The sequence below is a fragment of the Panthera tigris genome, chromosome C1 (assembly GCF_018350195.1).
Source record: "Panthera tigris isolate Pti1 chromosome C1, P.tigris_Pti1_mat1.1, whole genome shotgun sequence".
Lineage (NCBI taxonomy): Eukaryota > Metazoa > Chordata > Mammalia > Carnivora > Felidae > Panthera > Panthera tigris.
The window spans coordinates 209,036,872-209,055,429 of NC_056667.1; the positions used below are offsets into that span (position 1 = coordinate 209,036,872).

General features: G+C 40.7%; 1 protein-coding gene across 1 annotated transcript in view; it reads right to left on the reverse strand.

Moving 5' to 3' along the window:
- Nucleotides 1-18,558, reverse strand: part of LOC102966740 (SPHK1 interactor, AKAP domain containing) — a 160,401-nt gene that overhangs the window by 39,585 nt on the left and 102,258 nt on the right. The window contains exons 4-5 of the mRNA XM_042995545.1: nt 2,059-2,118; nt 244-378 (exon numbers count right to left, since the gene is read on the reverse strand). Coding sequence (XP_042851479.1) covers nt 244-378; nt 2,059-2,118 — 195 coding nt within the window. The remainder of the gene's footprint in view (nt 1-243; nt 379-2,058; nt 2,119-18,558) is intronic.

Consider the following 18,558-nt stretch of genomic DNA (forward strand, 5'->3'; position numbering starts at 1 on the left):
CTTGAGAATATAATAAATGGTAGGGGTTGAGGTAAGGGAAGCTCTGTCAAACTCTGAGTGGCATATTTAGAAGAAACACAGATACACAGAAACACTGCTCTTGATTGCAAAGAAATTTTTGAGTCCTAGGCTATGGAAGCTTAAATGTAGCATCTATTTGAAGTCCGTACTGACTTGTGGCAAGAGCTGACCGTAGATGACTTATCTCTGATGAACATTTTATCAAGAGTTTACATCTCTTACCTGTGAAACTTCAAAATCTGCCTGGAGATTTCCGGATGTTAAGCCACTTAGAAGAACAATTTCATTTTCTTTTGGCTGCTGGACATTCATGGAGCTGATAAGTTTTGGAAGATCTGGTGAAACGTTGACCAATTTCTGTAGAGGAAGAATCTTTATTAGTTTAGATGATTTCTTTTCACCTCCAAAACACTACCCCCAAACTACTTACTTGCAAAAATAATATACCTGAATAACTACACCAATGATAGATTACTTAATCTACTAAGATTATTACTAGACGAAGTGTGAAGCTGAAACTTGAAGGTTTACACTGGAATAGGAAATCACTTAAAGCTTTAAAAACTCTTTGCTTCTAAATATGCCAAAGTAGACATTTAATAATTACTGTCACACCACAGGTATGCATAGTAAGGGTTTTTTCTTTCCTTTAAAACTTGGAATGAGAGACTTGTCTAATCATCATCTGTTTTAACAAAGTCAATAATCATAATATCAACAATAAAATAATTTCTAACATTAATTTTGCTCTATGTACCAGGCACTGTGCTAAAGACTGCACACATGTTACGTTTTAGTACATTTAATCCCCACAACACCCCCATACTGATTAGGTCCCGTTACTACTTTCTTTATTTTTGCACATAAGTAGCCTGAGGCCCAGAGAAGATGAGTTCACACAAGTTTAGGCAGCTAAGTGGATGCCAGGTTTCTACGCTTAGCTGTAGAAGAAGACTGTCTCAAATCCCTCCCATAAATCTTCAAACACACAGTCCTTAAGATGCCAACTTGCTTTGGTCCCTCCTTCTCTCTCTGTGACTCTGCACCACAAGTCCCCTAAACGAAATGATATGTACACTTTTTTTTAATCCCTCCAGTGCTACATGGATGAATGACGTCGGAAGCTCTGCGGAAGTCTGTAATGGATAAGCTGTATGGGCAACTGGGTTTGAGAAGCTTCAGGTGCAGCACTGGCAAGGGAACAAAAAACAAAACGAAACAAGAGCGCCTGGGTGGCTCAGTGGGTTAAGCTTCCGACTGCGGCTCAGGTCATGATCTCGCAGTTCGTAAGGTCGAGCCCCACATCCGGCTCTATGCTGACAGCCTGGAGCCTGCTTCGGATTCTGTGTCTCCCTCTCTCTCTGCCCCCACCCCTGATGGCACTTGTCTTTCTGTGTCTCAAAAATGAATAAATGTAAAAAAAAAAGAACCCAATTAATTCTTCCTATAGGACCCCTTGTTAGCTCTCGTTCCAAAGGACTGAGGGGTCCTTCAACGTCTTGCATGTTGTCAAGGATTTACGTCGGGATCATCACAACCTCAGATGAGCCTGGAATATGTAGCTGCTGGAGAACGCACAAGTGCGAGCCCCAGATGAGTGTAGGGCTGGGAAACCAAGGTCAGAGACCAAGCGTTTCCTCAAAGCAGCAGGAAGGAGCAGACCTGAGACCCGCAGAGAAGGGCTGGTTGGTATCCAGCAGGTTGGGAAAAGCCTTGGAGACATCATCCCAGGCGGGGTGTTTGAGATGGGATGAAGACGGGGGCTCAAAAAGCCACTATCAGGCCCCGTGGGCAGGAAAAAGCACCTGTTTGGAGAGCGGCCCCGTTATCTTGGGAAAGCAAGCATCACAAGCATAAGGAAGGCAAACTGTGGGAGGTGGCAGGGAGACGGTCAGGGAATGGGCCGTGATGACACCATCCAGCTAAAGAGTCTCCAACGAAATGAGCATCATTTATGGAAAACGTCACGTCAGCTGTCTGGTCAGCGCAGGCAGCCCTTGTCATGAGCTCCCGGGGAGTCTGTGCTCCCAGCATTACCTGCTGCAGGTGCTCCGTGCTGCACGCATCCTTGTTCACATCCAGGTTCACGAAGCAAACCTGAGAAAGAGGGCAAAAACAGCCATGTAAGTGAAAAACCGTGGCAGTTCTTTCAGAAGAAAGCAGGAATCCATTTGGGGAAAATGATGTAAGAATCCCGCACGTTTTGTGTAGTTGATCTGATACAGAAATGGCCGCTGTACCTTTGGGCTTCTATGCAAACCTCTAAGGCCCTCCTCACAAATCCCTGGATTCCACAGAGCGCCCCTTTCCGTTCGTGGCACAACAAACCGGACAGTCTCTTTGTATTCAAGTCCATGTAAGTCACAACAAAATCTGCAGGCTTATACGGGGTTAGCAAAACTCATGAAATAAGAAAAAAGACTTGGTCACCCTTGGAACCTCTGTTTATAAATGCAGTGAACGTTTCTCTCCATTTCTCCCTTTTTCCCCCTCATCTTCCCTTTCTCTTCTCATTTTTAATACAGTGCAGGAAAAGTGGATTTCTCTTTGTTTCAGGGTTTTAGCTGATTTATTTAATCCTGCTGTATAGTTTGCCTCTTTTTAGCCATCTTAAATAAGTGTCTGAATAGGCTGAGTATGAAAACAACAGTGACAACATTAAAAAAGAATTCAGAACAACAGTAAGAGAATGGTTGTAGTTTAAAGCTCAAACACAGCACAAGAAAAAAACCTATGGGCATTCACATGGAGATGGGGAGAAGAAAACTTAGAGAACAAAGAGGTGAGATGTATTCTTTTTTCCCTCTGAAATTAATTAATTAATGAATTTGAGTATAGTTCGCACATAATGTTTTATCTGTTTCAGGTGTACATAGTGATTAAAGTTTCTTATTCTTAACAAGTTAATTTGCCCATATAAAACTGATAAAATCAATTATTTGGATATTTAGTCAGACTTTTGGGTCAATTCCTGGAAGCATACGCGCCCTTCTGATTTCAGTTAGTTGTTCGGGGTCATGATTTCCTAGAGTCCATCCTTTTTCTTTTTGAGGTTTAATAAGAAAACATAATTGAAAGACTTTGGGTAAGTCTTTAAGAACTACGTAGTTAGGGGCGCATGGGGGGCTCAGTCAGTTAAGTGCCCAACTCTTGATTTTTGCTCAGGTCATGATCCCGGGGTTATGGGATAGAACCCTGTGTTGGGCTCTGCACTGAGCATGGAGCCTGCTTAAGATTCTCTTTCTCTTTCCCTTTCCTCCTCTCTCCAGCTTGCACCCTCTCTCTCTCTCTCTGTATATATATATATATATATATATATATATATATAGCAATTTACATTGCTAAATTTTTGTAAAGATCACTACTGTTTTACTTCCCATCAATAGAAGGTTTTCTGGATTTCTGAACTCACAATATCCTTGCAGCATATCCCTAGGATACACTATCTGCTTGTTAAGAACAACTTGATGGGCATTTGGGGGAAGAAAGGGCATGAACCGCCATCCACATTCTCACTTAGAGGTTCTCCTCCTTCGGGTTAATAAGATGGCTAAATAGGGAGGATTTAGCTCTGGGCATGAGCTCCTGTAGGGGCAGCACAAATGGTGACATAAATAGTAGATGGTGCTTGGAAGGAGTGCACGGTTTAGAGCAGTTTGCAAATACTCATGCAATAATCGGAACTTTGCCCTTGGAAGCCTGGTTCAATATCTAGGAGTCCTCAGGGGCGTTGAATAACATGCAGCAACGGCAGTTGCTGAATTGACTCGACGGTTTTCCATTCACCTTGAAGAAAGGTGGGTTACCTTGACTCGGGCATCACAAGGCTCTTCTCTCACAGTGGCAGAGGACAAAGCAGAAACCAAAGCAAGGCATCTATAATAACGACTTCTCTGCCCACTGATATTGTCTTTTGTTCTCTGAAGATGGGCTTTCTTTTTATTCATTCTGGATTGTCATGTAAAACTCTGCCTACATTTGGAAGAAACCCTTCACACTTGCCAGCTGGGCCGAGACTAGAACAAAGCCAGACATAAACCAATCGCTTGCTTACACTTGGCACACGGATCTTTCCAGATCTTGGTGGGAGAGGATGATCTAGGTTTTTAAGGGCCTGATGTACATACAAGGTCTGAAGACCTTTTTACAAAAAAGAGTAACAAAATCAAAAATTCTTTTTTTTTTTAATTTTTTTTTTTAACGTTTATTTATTTTTGAGACAGAGAGAGACACAGCATGATCGGGGGAGGGGCAGAGAGAGAGGGAGACACAGAATCGGAAGCAGGCTCCGGGCTCTGAGCCATCAGCCCAGAGCCCGACGCGGGGCTCGAACTCGCGGACCGCGAGATCGTGACCTGAGCTGAAGTCGGACGCTTAACCGACCGAGCCACCCAGGCGCCCCTCAAAAATTCTAAATCACAAGTGAAAGTGGATACTCATTTATTTAGAAGAAGAAATCATTCACAAATACCAAATTTAAAAGAGGTAACAAACATCACAAACATGACAACCTCCAGAAAAAAAGATATTTTAACTGATCTACTGCCTAATACACCTCCATAATACTTTTTATCTACGTTTCTGGCTTCATTTGATGGTAGTTTTATAACATTTTCCCTGGATAGAGAAGAAACATAATTCAGTCTTAACCTAATACTGTTGGTAGATTTTTTCAACTTCACTAAGTTTTATTGATAATATTTTATACATTTTCCAAGTTTTCAAATTCAGTGGGAAGCCACTCTAAAAGTTCTTTCATATAGGAGTTGTTTGTTGTAGGCATGCTCATTACTTGTTATACCGCTACAAGTCTACAAACATGAGAATTTGGCTATATTCTCTTCTTGTTTGATTCTCATTTAAAAAGAAAAAAAAAGGCATGGTGCGATTATAATTTTTCAATGTTATCAAACAAATTTCCTCCAGGAGAGAACTTCTGTGTTGACCAGGCATCAGTCAGAAACCAGTCTTGTCTTTACAAGTTCACATGTCTGATGACGGGAAGAATTCTCCACAGAATAGCTTCTGCCCTATAAACCTTGTTTTCTCTCCACTATCTATATGTTTCCAGTAGGACATATTTACATTGTGAAACCATTTCTGACCTGACACCTACATGTCTCAATCAATGTCTGGCTGAGTTGCCACTGTCGATGGTAAAGGTATTCCTGGGAGCCATTATTACATGTGTATGGCTAGCAATTGCCTAACTATATAAAGAAGTGACCTCAAATTGTATAAAAATATCTTATGTATACACAACCCCACTCAATTTCCTTCAAGTCAGACCCCACACACGTCTGCGGTCACTCCAATGACCCTCAACATAATAAAAGGTAGTGGGGAGTCTCATTGGAAGGAGATCATTGTAGTTAAAAGATCTTCCTTTTGAAAATTTTGAAAATTTTACAAGCATCTAACCACTTGAGCTTGTGGGAGGGGGGAATGGGCACATGAGGAGCCCTGACTTTTAGGCTCTGAATTTTAGGCTTTAGAGTGAATCCACTTCATGCCAAAATGGTCTGTGTAATGGTTCCTCTCCAAATGTTCACTCTCTGAGGCCTTGGTTTCTTTATGGAGATGTAGGCACCCACTAAGACCGAACTCCAAGTGGAGAATGTGACAAGCTTGTGTCCAGAAGAGTTGGGGAATGGTGGGTATGGGGTAGGAGGTTGTGCAAGGTGAGGAGAGGGGGAAATGCGCCTCATTTCTGAGGGGTGTGGTTTTGGTGCTGGGTTCTGAGAAGACAAACAATGCGCGTTATTGTTCTTGTTCTCAGGGAGTTACGGTCTGGAGGCAGAACGCATTCTTTGAATCTATGAAGAATATTATTACAGAAGTGAGAAGCCTGCCATTACAGAAATGGTGGAGAAGGAAAGTGGGAGAATGTGGTCAACCACCAATGGCATTGCAGAGAAGGCTGGATTTGAGGGGAGCAGGCAGGACAAATTTACAATGGCACAAACCATGAATGGATGATCTCCCCCACCGCCCCCATCAGCCCCAGCTGAGTGAGGGCGAGAGGCTCTGAATTAAGCACAAGGTGAAGAGAGGGAGAAGAAAGGGGCTGCGATGACCAAGGTGAGGGGCACATCCTAGAGAAATTCCAGAAGTGAGGCCCAAGTTGGTGAGCAATATGCCTTTCTTTCTACGCTATGAAGAATCTGGGCATACCTCAGCAGACTTTTTAAAGAGGTGAGGTAAAGAGGAACTCATCATTGTATGCTAGACTCCCAGTGCCGTGAGAGTTGAGAAAGACCCGAGGGTTAGCATTTCCCTTCCAACAAGTAAGGCTGTTCCCTGTGTTGTTGCAGGAGGGTATAAGGAAACAATTGGTGATGGAAGTTGAAAAGAAGTTTCTGGGGGTTTCGGGTGAGTGTTTTATGTGACTAAAATATGACAGCCTGGGAGAGTCTGCATTATGGTTCTATGGGCCGTGCGTTGAAAGGGGTCCCTTCAGCAGAGAAAATGCTGCAGGCAGGGAGGCTGAATGTCTGAGATACCAGTCACCTGGGAATAAGATGTAACCTTTCTGTGTTGACTCTTCATCTCGGTCTGGGGTGATGCTACTGAGTCATCTGTAAAATGCCCGAATGTGCAAATCCAAAAGTACCAACTGATCCAGAGAAATGTTGTTTTAAAGTATGTGTGTTTACTTAATAATCTCTTGAGCACCGTTATTTCCCTTCAGCCTTTGCTAGATGGTTTATTCACGAAGGCAGGCCTTGCTCGTTACTGAATTCTTAGTGTTTAGCGAAGCCTGGCATTGGGTAGGTGCTTAATAAATGCTTGTTGATCGATGCATAGGCACGAATAGAGTGGAAGCACTGTCTCAGGTGTTACAAGCATCTTATCTGTAATAATTATTTTCCTTATTTATGTAGTGAATTCCAATGTTATCAGTAAACAAAGCTGTCTTCCAATAAGGACATAAGGGAATAGACAGTGAAGTTTATAGAATTAACTGAACTAATGTTAATCCAGCAATTGCTACTGTTTAAAGTACTTAGATTGGCTTCTTTGTTCTGTGATTAAGGATTTGCTAAAAAACAGAAAAAAGCAAAAATTGAGAACCAGAATTGGTAATAAATACAGGTAAAAGGTATTAACAGTTTTCTTGCAATAGAAGCTCCTTTTCTCTTCATATAAAATACCTTTCGTGTTGTCTGTTTGTGTCCCGTTCGGAGCACCTGCAGACATGCTCAGCCGAGATAGACGGAAACACACATCATCCCCGAGAGAACACAGACCCCTCTTTTCTTGCCTACCTAACAAAGTGAATTTTGTGGTTTTATGTACCTTTCAAATGCAAATGCCTCTCTTCTGTCATTATCACAGTTTTAAAACAAAAGGTTGGAAGAGTATCACTGAGAAAATGATGCCACTTTATGATTGTGGTTTTTACATAATCTCATCAAATAGTCTTCAAAAGTTATTTGTCGATCCTAAACATTCTACTGCTATTTCATCTGCTTAGTGTTATGGATTATTTAGTCAAGCAATACCAATTATTTATTTCACTGTAGGTCCCTTTTCATAAATGGAGGAGATTATAGGCATGTTATAAAATAGTATTTCACTATGAGATTCTAGAAAACAGTGATATAAGACCTATTTTGGTCCAAGCCCCTGTGAGAAAAAGGTTAACATTCAAATGTAGTAAAACAGGAAAAAAGAAATAATTTGAAGTGGATTGTAACCCACAGCATCTTCTGTGAGTTAATTGCACTTATTGAATAGCTTTAAATATTTATTATTTATTTATTGTAGAAGTCAGACAAAAGCAATTTTAAGTCAGACAAAAAAGTGTCAGACAAAAGACATACCGTATGTCATGTAACAGGTTTGACATTTTGAACAGAAACCAGAGAAAAAGAACTGGTGATGACTGTCAGGGGCAAACTCCCACTGCATGTGGACAGTTTTTTTTTTTTTTTTTTAATTTGAGAGAGAGAGAGAAGGGGGTGGGGATCACGAGTGGGGCAGGGGTGCAGGGAGACAGAGAATCTCAAGCAGCCTCCATGCCCAACACAGAGCCCTGCTGTGGGGCTTGATCTCACATCCATGAGATCATGACCCGAGCCAAGATCAAGAGTCAGTTGCTCAACTGGCTGAGCCACCCCGGCGCCCCTGTATGTGGACAGTTTTATTTTTGCATGGGCTCTTCAGGTGGTTAATGCAATAGTTGAGGAATGTCATCGCATTACACATCCAGGAGCGCCAAAAGGCGCCCAGAGGCTGCACACCAGCAGGGCTTTTAATCCAGGGTTCCGGGCCTTTGACTTCTGCTGGGTATTGTCATCGCTCCTGATGTCAGCTGAATCCTGTGAAGGCGGTCATTCTATCTGGAGGCACTGCTTAGAAAAGGTTAACCAGAAGCATCATGTCAAATTGCCTTTAAAATCTCGGCATTTGAATGCTTACTATGACCAAATATACACTTAAGCTTTAACTCAGAAGAAACTCAGTCCCTTCCTTCCGCGGCTTCTAACAATGCAGCCATCTGGCCATGCGGAAAGGATGGGACCTCTATTTGACGGTATTAAAATGCCCATCTACGCATCTTCCAAAGAAAAAAACTGCCTCATTTCTTACCCCAGCCAAAAGACGCCTACTAGATTCAGGATCGTGGACCAAAATTCTCTTTGAAGGAATATGGCATTTTTCCGGATGAGTAGTTTAGACTGATGATAAGTAAAATGGCAATTTAGGCATCAACGTTGTTATGTCATGATGCTGTCAGACATTCTCGAACACACCCGATGTTTGGAATGATAACGGTATTTGTATCCAGTTACTATTGCTTTAAAATGATTGCAGAGATCACACAAAATGAAATACAAAATGTTACTTACACTGAAGACTGTCAAATCTCTCTGCTTTTTAAACTGCCAATATTTTTTAAAAATATCTTAGAATTGCTGTTTTGAGGAAAGCTAGTCAAGCATTTTGTGACGAGAGACTCAGTGAAAGGTACTGGAATTTCTAAACTGTGCCAGATAGTCTAGCTGTACATCCAGCCAATTTTATTGCTAACTTAAAAAATAAAGAAGTATGCTACTCAATTGTTTATTTTCCCACTATTTTTGTTGTGTCAAAAGCCACTTCTTTTGGAGAAAAAGGAAATACTTAGATACGATATCTGGTATACATTTACCAGTTGAAGAACACACTGTATTTAAATTTCCATTTTGAAGATGTGCTTTACTGAGATGTAATTCACATGTGACTTATCCCTTTAAAGTATACTTCAGTGGTTTTTAATACATTCCCAGGATTGTGCAACCATCACCGCAATTAACTTTAGAATATTTCTTCACCCACGAAAGAAGGTGTATTTATGAGCAGTTAGTCTCCCTTTCTCCCCGCAAATCCCCCAACCCCCAGCCCTAGGCAACCACTAATCTACTTTGCGTCTCCACACATTGACCTATTTTGGACATTTCATATAACCAGAGTCGTTCAATATGTGTTTTTTTCTGATGACTGATACAACATCATTTTTTTAACGTATCGACTGGACAATTCTATACAATAGGCTGCATTCACTGCGATAAGTCTAATCACTATCTGTCACCATCCAGCTTATTACAATATTACTGACTATATTCTCTCTGTTGAGCTTTTCACCTCTGTGGCTTATTTATTTTATAACTGGAAGTTTGTACCTTTTAATCCCCTTCACCTATTTCACCCATCCCCCTACCCACCTCCCTTTGGGCATACCTACATAAAAGCTTTTTGACTATAACTGTCGTCTCTTGTCTCCTTAGTGATGAGAGCTTTCTCCCATCATCTCCTCCCACTGAAAGGGGTAGTATTAAGGAAAAATGATGCCCAAGAATGGTGGGGGCAGAGATGAGTCAAATTTCCCTTGGAACAGAATTTATCTGGGCGCTCTACCTTGCTTGTATGTTAAATTGAAAGGGAAAAAGAATGCATAGGATACACTTGTTTCCACTTTGTTTACTTTTTCTTTCACAGAGGTTATTTAGATTTCCAATGCATAAAGAGCTGAGATAAACTTCTGAACTCTCAAGATTCATGCTCTGGTATAGTGAAGGCAAAGAAAAGCCAAATGTTGATCAAATATCAAGCAGATAAATTATTATAGACATCACTGATGATGGTGAAGGATCTTCTATTCATCAGCAAAGATTTGGTTTCTTTGGGAATCAAGATGACCTTTCAACTCTTCACTTTGCCTCCTGTAAGTAAGCCAGATTTCAGAGAGCCACGGGAATCATCATCAATAGGGATGATTTAATAGGGAAAATTCTTTTCTAAGGTGTGTGGAGCATGTATTGAGCAGGGGGAAGTAGTCAGAGGATTCATGTCTCCTGATGAGTGAGCTGGACCTCAGGAGGTGGTTAGTTGAGATGATCTGTTTGCTGACCCTAAATCACTCATATGTAGAACATGAGATTCTTATCCATTATCAAGTTAAATATGATGATTCTGTACATCTCATCCTTCGAAATTCATTGTGCCTACACTGCTGTTTGAAAAAAATAAGTTCTTACCACTCTCTTGGATGCTATCTGTTCAAAAAATTTAACTCTCCTTAATCTGGATAAGTATGCTCCAGTGAAAGCGTGACAGAGAAAACAGGGCTATTCCTGAGGCATGGAAGTCAGGAATAACCCAGATCCCCAAAGTATGAACAGTCACGATCAAAGAACTAACAGCAAAGAACTGGAGAAGCAAATAGGCCATGTGACAAGAAAAAAATTCTAGTTTTCCAATCTTTGACAATAATCCTATTTTCCTTTGAGAGGACACATCATTGTTCAGAGAGAGGAAGGCAAACTGTGAGAGGCTGTTAAATACAGAGAACAGACTAAGGGTTGCTGGAGGGGAGGCGGGTGGGAGGATGGGCTAAATGGGTGATGGGCATTAAGGAGGACACTGGTTGGCATGAGTACTGGGTATTACATGTGACTGATGAATCACTAAATTCTACTCCTGAAACCAATACTACACTCTCTGTTAACTAACTTGAATTTAAGTTAAAACAATTCTGTAAGTGGGGCGCCTGGGTGGCTCAGTCGGGTTAAGCGTCCGACTTTGGCTCAGGTCATGATCTCGCGGTTTGTGAGTCTGAGCCTCACGTCGGGCTCTGTGCTGACAGCTCAGAGTCTGGAGCCTGCGTCAGATTCCGTGTCTCCCCTTCTTTCTGCCCCTCCCATGGTCATGCTCTGTCTCTCTCTGTTTCTCAATAATAAATAAACTTTAAAATTTTTAAAGAAAAAATTCTGTAAGTTTCACCAAAAACAATGGAAGAAACTCCAGAGTAAATGACTTAATCATGTCATCTCCTTGGCTGACCCTTGGGAGAATATTCTCCCCTTACATGGCTGGAACAGTCTCTCATCTCTGAGACACAATAGTGTGGGGGAGGCAGGAGGTTGTGCTTTGCCTACAGAGAAGCCGAGCTTCAAAGCCAGCTCTGTCCTTGCTTGATTCTAGTCTACGGAGGGATAATGAAATACTCTGGAGAATGTCTACGAAGACTAAATGAAACATAAAGTAAAGAACATCAGAGCAAATTGGATGACATTTCACTGATTTCTGGGTTATTGTCTGTAAGGGTGAATTATTTGAAATTGCCGCTCTTAGATCACACAAAAATGGCACTTTCATAAGGCCCAATCTAAATAATTTGAGAGGGAATATTTATAAAGAGCAGCTATTTCTGACAACGTAAAGCAATTAAAAGTTTGGGTCCTTGCACATAGCTCCTCACTCTTCTGCCCAGATCTTTTTCACTTGGTATAAATCTTTGTTCCCGCTTAATTACCGAAACATTATTTATTGATGAACAACATTAAATTATTTTTTCTAAATCTTTATTACTTATGTTTGGACCGTGTATTAGTACAGAGTGCTACATTGGTTTTCAGGGATATAAGACATTTGATGAAGAAATGCCTTCCTTCTTATTCCCAGAAGTAGTTCTGACTTAATTCATCAAAATTCACACCATGGGTAGAGTGCTGCCTTACTCCACACCATGAAACCAGTGGATGTTTGCAACAGACATGAAACTGGGAGCCAAAGGCATACATGGGAGTAAAAAAAAAAAAATTTAAAGCAGACATGTAGGGAGGTTAAAAACATCAACCACTGCTTAATCGTTATCATTTAAGTTCCTAAATATGAATAGTGCTGTTTGAGAGAACTTACAGACCTAGACACCACAGAACCTCTTTTATGAGAAAAAGGATCTTGAATCAGAAAGAGTAAATACCAAGTTTTACGTGTACAAATCAACCACTAGAATCCGATGCATAATTTCAGTTTCTCAACACAGTACATAAGTGGATATATGGATTAGCTTTACTTTAAACATTAAAAAAAGTCAGCCAGAAATGTACTTTTTGCCAGTGTTGAAAAGTGTATCAGTAAATTGACAAAAATCTTCCTTCGGATGTGACGAAACAACTCATCTTTGACTATGGCATAAGAACCAAATGCTATAGACTTGATAAATTGAATATAAACCTTGCATGGGTTTAAATTTTGTAGAAATTTGTGTTTTAACTCTTCAACTAGCTTTCATTAAGGGTTATTTCCAATTTTTTACCTTTAAAGTAATAAAAGAAAATAAACCTCCAGTGATTGCCTTTCTCCTCTCCTTAAAGCCATAGACCTTTGCACAAAAGAAAGGGTAGACACACACGTTTGGGGTCTGAGTACTTCAATTATTTTAGAGGAGTTGAAAAGCAAGTTAAGCACTCAAAATTATCAGGAATAAACGATAGTGAATCTAATTTTAAAATGCAAATAATTTATCTGAACTAAACATCTACCTAGCACATCTCGTATTTTTGAGAGCCGAACCCATAAACAGCTCCAAACTCTACCTCCCCAGGATGCGTTGGGTATATCTGAGCAAAGCCTTTGTGGGTCTTCCGTGATTAAGTGAGACTGCTGTCCGCTGGTATGGATAAAAGGTGCAAAAAACAAAAACTCAGTAGCCACTTCCAAATGCATATCCTGGGTGATGTAATGCAGGAACGTGGAGTGACTCCCTAGAGAATTTAGTCCTCCAATCCAGCTGCTAACGGGCTAAAGGTATTTTTCCCTTCTTTTGAACAGCTCTAGATGGACTATCCACATTGATGACTGGCACCAGAAAGCAGGTGTCACGTTCCATTTCACTGGGCTCAGTCTATTTGGCCTGTTCTAGGTCTGCATGTGAAGCCATTAGCTCAAGGCATGTGTCCCAACTACAGTCCCCACAGCTTGGATACTGAGGGCTCTTTAGAGACTCAGTTTAAAATATTCCAACACACAGGCAAGTCTTCGGAAGCAACTTGCTTTTCAGTGAAATAACTATTAAAGTCAAACCTTTGAAAAGTGGAATTTGGAAAGCTGTAGTTTGCATGCAATGAATGAATAATTAGATAAAAATAATTCAAGAAACAAAAAAAACCATGAGAGGGAACATCTATCATAAGGGAAATGATAAAAACTGCGTTTTCGTATTTGTTTCCTTCAACCATGCTTCTGATTAATTAGTAAAATATCCATGTTTCAAAAGACTTTCTGCATGATGAAGACTGTGTGTGTGTGTGTGTGTGTGTGTGTGTGTGTGTGTGTGTGTGTGTCTTGGTGAAACTGACATACATGCTGATTTCTGGCTTCTTTGTCCACTTTGCTTCCCTGAACTTTATTTGTTTAAGGGAACGGCTTCTGGAGAAAAGGCCCTCATAATGGAAGTTCTAATTCAAGTTAGCTCAAGCTGGTAACAAATGCAGCAAGTGAATCTCTGCACACTTCAATTTGGATTGTGGAATCAAGTGTTCAAAATAGGTAGGTGACTCAGAAGTTCTGAAAATACTTTCTATTCTCTAACCACTCCAAAAATCATTGACAGGAATAAGGCAGGAGTGGAGTTTTTTGTTTTTTTAAGTTTCAGGTTTCAATGTTTCTGACTTCAATCATGAAAACACCCATTAATTGGACCTCATCATTTACAGAAAAGGAGGAAAATATTTAAAAAAAATATCATTATAGGTTCCCGTCTGAGATTAAAGTTATAGCTTTCAACTGGAGAATACTGTGAATTGCATATTGGTAGCTTTTGAAAAGCTTCCGAAAGACCCCTCTCTCTGCAAAGAGAGACAGCACTGCCCGGGTAAGGCCAGCATGGGCCGTGAAGTTCGTTCCTTTGTAATGTCTAAACCTCATCATATCATGTCTGTGGCCGGTTAATATTTCCCACTTGAAAGGGACGCAGAGTAAAGCTTAAGAAACATTCCTGGCCTTCAAATAGCTCCACCAAATAAATTTTAATTTCACTAGGAGTAAATGATAAGAAAACGATCAAAAGAATTAACTTTCTAAAATGTAAGTGCAAACACATACCGGAAAATGTGTTTTAGTATTTTTACTGCAGTACAGAACAACAGAATTTTAGAGAAGGAAGTGAATTTAAAAATCATCTGGCTCAACTCTTTTATCTGTAAGGAAACTGAATCCCAGGTAAGCAAAGCATACCAAATTCCATAGCTAGGTCCTTCCTTCCTTCTTTCCTCCCTCCTTTCCTCTCTCCTTCCCTTCCTTCCTTTCTGTACTTATTCATCCTACTCACTCATTTATTCACTTAAAGGAAATTAAAGGGCAACCCTTCTATACTTGTGGAGATAAGTACTGACATACAACAGTAAACAAGAGGGTCATGGATCCTTCTCTTCCTTATGATCTGGGGACCTAACATATTTATTTGTTAGAAATTAGACCACTTTAAATGAAGACAGAGAGGAATGGAGGTTAAACAGAGGTACAAGCTAAAATGATACGGAAATCTAGACAAGGGTAAAGGGTAAAGGTTTTGAGACATGGAGGTTTAGAAAGGCCAGATGGAACTTTGAACACATCAATCTAGGAAACAATGTGGAAAGGTAGATATGCTGGAAGAGAAAGCTAGCAAAATGGTAGATGAAGGTTCCATTGTCGTGATAGGATTCTGTGCTTTCTATTTTAAGCGCTAGGAAGCAACTGGAAGATGATGAAAACTGTAACTTATTTTGCTTCATTGACAGCTGAAGATGGGGGTTGTCAGCTGAGGGTAGATGCCCCCTGAAATCTCCTTCAATTATCTTTAATGCTTCAAGTCACCGGTGCAAAAGTGTGGCATCCTCCAGATATTTTTACAAGGCTGGCCAGCTTGCTAGAGATCAACTCTGGTGTGAAACTCAGTCACTTCTTTGGTGTTCATGGGGAAAAAATACTATTCACACCAGCCCTTTAAGTTTAGTAGAGTATCTAAATATCTTGGTCAAGAAGGGTTTTGTGTGTGTGTGTGTGTGTGTGTGTGTGTGTGTGTGTGTGTGTGTGTGTGTGTAGGGGTGCTGGCCCCTTTACCATCACCCTGTGCTCTTCATTCTCTTCCCCTCCACCTCATCTCATCACCTACTCCCTCCTTGCTATGCCTGGACTTCAAATTCTCTATCACGCACAACTGTTTCCTTGCTGAACTCCTGACACAACCCAGGCCAGGTGAGGGATGGTAGTCGAGAACTGGACTCCAGTCCCAGCTCTGTCCCTCCTGAGCAACTTCTTAAAAGGCTCTGTGTCCTCCTCCATTAAATGAGGAGACAACAGTGTCCATCTCATCAGGTGTTTGGAAGGGTTTAAGACACAGAGCTTATAAACCCTGGAAAAGTACATGCTTAATGAATATTTTTGCTTCGCTATTATTATTACTTCTCCATACACTTACCAATATGTAGTTAAAATTATCTACCTCTTTTAGATCAAAGTAATATACACACATGGTTTAAAAGTCTCCATACACTTATCAATATATTTAAAACTATCTAGCTCTTTTAAATCTAAAAAATAGACACACATGGTTTAAAAGTCTGTTAATGGAAAATATTTGCCTTCTGCCCACCCAACTGTGACACTTCCCAAACTCCTTCTTCAATTTCTTCAAGTTTACTGCTATTTTTTAAAAAGCTTATTTATTTATTTTGAGAGAGAGAAAGAGAGTGTGCACACGCATGAGTGAGGGATGGGCAGACACAGAGAGAGAGAGAGAGAGAGAGAGAGAGAGAAAGAGAGAGAGAATCTCAAGCAGGCTCTGTGCTGGCAGCTGGGCTCGAATGGATGCTTAACTGACTGAGCCACTGAGGCGCCCCAAGTATACTGCTATTTATTGATCACAAATGTTAGACACGGTCTCCTCACTGTAGATGAGGTTTTAGCAGTCTTAGGCTGTTATCCTTACCTCACTTTCCCTCCCCTCTCTCTTCTCCATATTTTTATATCATAATTTTTGACAAATCAATGTTTCGTGTTTGCCTTGTTGTGATCAAGTAATTTGATCAGGAGGAACCACGTTGTATATGTGATTTTCCTTTTTTCAGTAAAACTTATTGGATTTAATTCTTGCCTTACGTAGTAGATTGAATCATTGTTCAGCCAATATTCATCCTTTCTCAACTCCATGGGAAGAATCTACTTCTCTGCTCATTAGCTTTGAATTTGGTTCTATGACTTGCTTTGACCGATGAGATGTTAGCATAGGTAATGCAAGCCAAGGCCTGAAATGTATCTGTGTGGCGGGGTTGTCCTCTTTATACTTACCATCTTCCTTACAAGAGCTTGTTCTGAGGCTAGCCTGCTGGGCTTAAGGGGTGTGAAGAACACAAGGAAAAGCCAAGCCCAGTCTGGGAACCCCACAACAACCTGAAGACCCACAGGAAGTATATATTCGAACACTTCTGAAGCATTGTGGTTGACTCTCATACAACAAAAGCCAACTATTATACCTATTTTTTTTTCTGATTAGCTTTCTATTTCACTATTATTCTTCCTTAAAATTGATTTACAAGAGCCTTAAGAATAATGGTTTTCATATCATTAAACACAACGGAACTTTTACTCACTTTTTTTCTTTAACCTGGAGACATTTTACTGAGTCCCCTACTCTCTTACTCTCATCCAGGTTGGTTTTCCTCCAGATTTCACACATAACGGTCTTCTTGGGAGTTTCCAGCTTCTCCTATTTTGGATCTGCTGCCTTCCTTACCCAATGTCTTATTCCTTTTTTATTTCTTTATTTTTAAAATACAATTTATTGTCAAGTTAGCTAACATACAGTGTATACAGTGTGCTCTTGGCTTCGGGAGTAGATTCCCATGATTCATCACTTACATACAACACTCAGTGCTTGTCCCAAGAAGTGCCCTCCTCAATGCCCATCAGCCATTTTCCCCTCCTTCCTACACACCCCCATCAACCTTCAGTTTGTTCTCTGTATTTAAGAGTCTCTTATGGTTTGCCTCCCTCTCTGTTTGAAACTATTTTTTCCCCTTCCCTTTCCCATGGTCTTCTGTTAAGTTTCTCAAATTTCACTTATGAGTGAAAACATATCTTGCTGTTTGCAACAACATAGATGAAACTTAAGGGTATAATGCTAAGTGAAATAAATCTGTCAGAGAAAGACACATATCATATGTTTCCACCCAATGTCTTATTCCTTGATTTACTCTCGTTTTGAATGTGCACATTGTCAAGTAGCTTTCTTAGAAAGGGTGCATGGAGACAGCTTTAGGCAGTGCTCATTTTGGTAAAGTCTTATTTTAATGTTTCTTCATTTTTGAGAGAGAGACAGAGCGTGCGTGTGGGGGGGGAGCGGACAGAGAGGGAGACACAGCATCTGAAGCAGGCTCCAGGCTCTGAGCTGTCAGCACAGAGCCTGATGCGGGGCTAGAACCCATGAACTGCGAGATCACGACCTGAGCCAAAGTAGGATGCTTAACCAACGGAGCCACCGAGGCACCCCTTGGTAAAGTCTTACTTTAATCCTCACTTTTGATGGATAGGTTGACTGGATAAAAAATGGGCAGAAGGCATGAACAGACATTTCTCCAAAGAAGACATACAGATGGCTGACACACGAAAAGATGTTCGACATCACTCATCAGGGAAACACAAATCAAAACTACAATGAGATTCCCCCTCATACTGGTTAGAATGGCTAAAATCAACAACTACAGGAAACAACAGGTGTTGGGGAGGATGCAGAGAGTGGGGAGCCCTCTTACACTGTTGGTGGGGGTGCAAACTGGTGCAGCCACTCTGGGGAACAGGATGGGGGTTCCTCAAGAAACTAAAAATAGAACTACCCTATGATCCAGCAATTGTACTACTATATATTTACCCAAAGGATAGAAACATACTGATTTAAAGGGATACATGCACCCTGATGTTTATAGTAACATTATCAACAATGACCAAATTACGGAAAGAGCCCAAATGTCCATAAACTGACGAATGGATAAAGAAGATGTGGTACACACACACACACACACACAGGAATATTACTCAGCCATCAAAAAGAAGAAAATCTTGCCATTTGCAATGACATGGATGGAGCTAGAGTGTATTATGCTAAGGAAAATAAGTCAGGCAGAGACAGACAAATGCTGCCACTGCCTGATTCAGGACCATATTCTCTGTGACCAGGAGCAAAAGTCTTTAAGCAACATCCCTAATTCCAGCTACCTCCATTCTACCCCA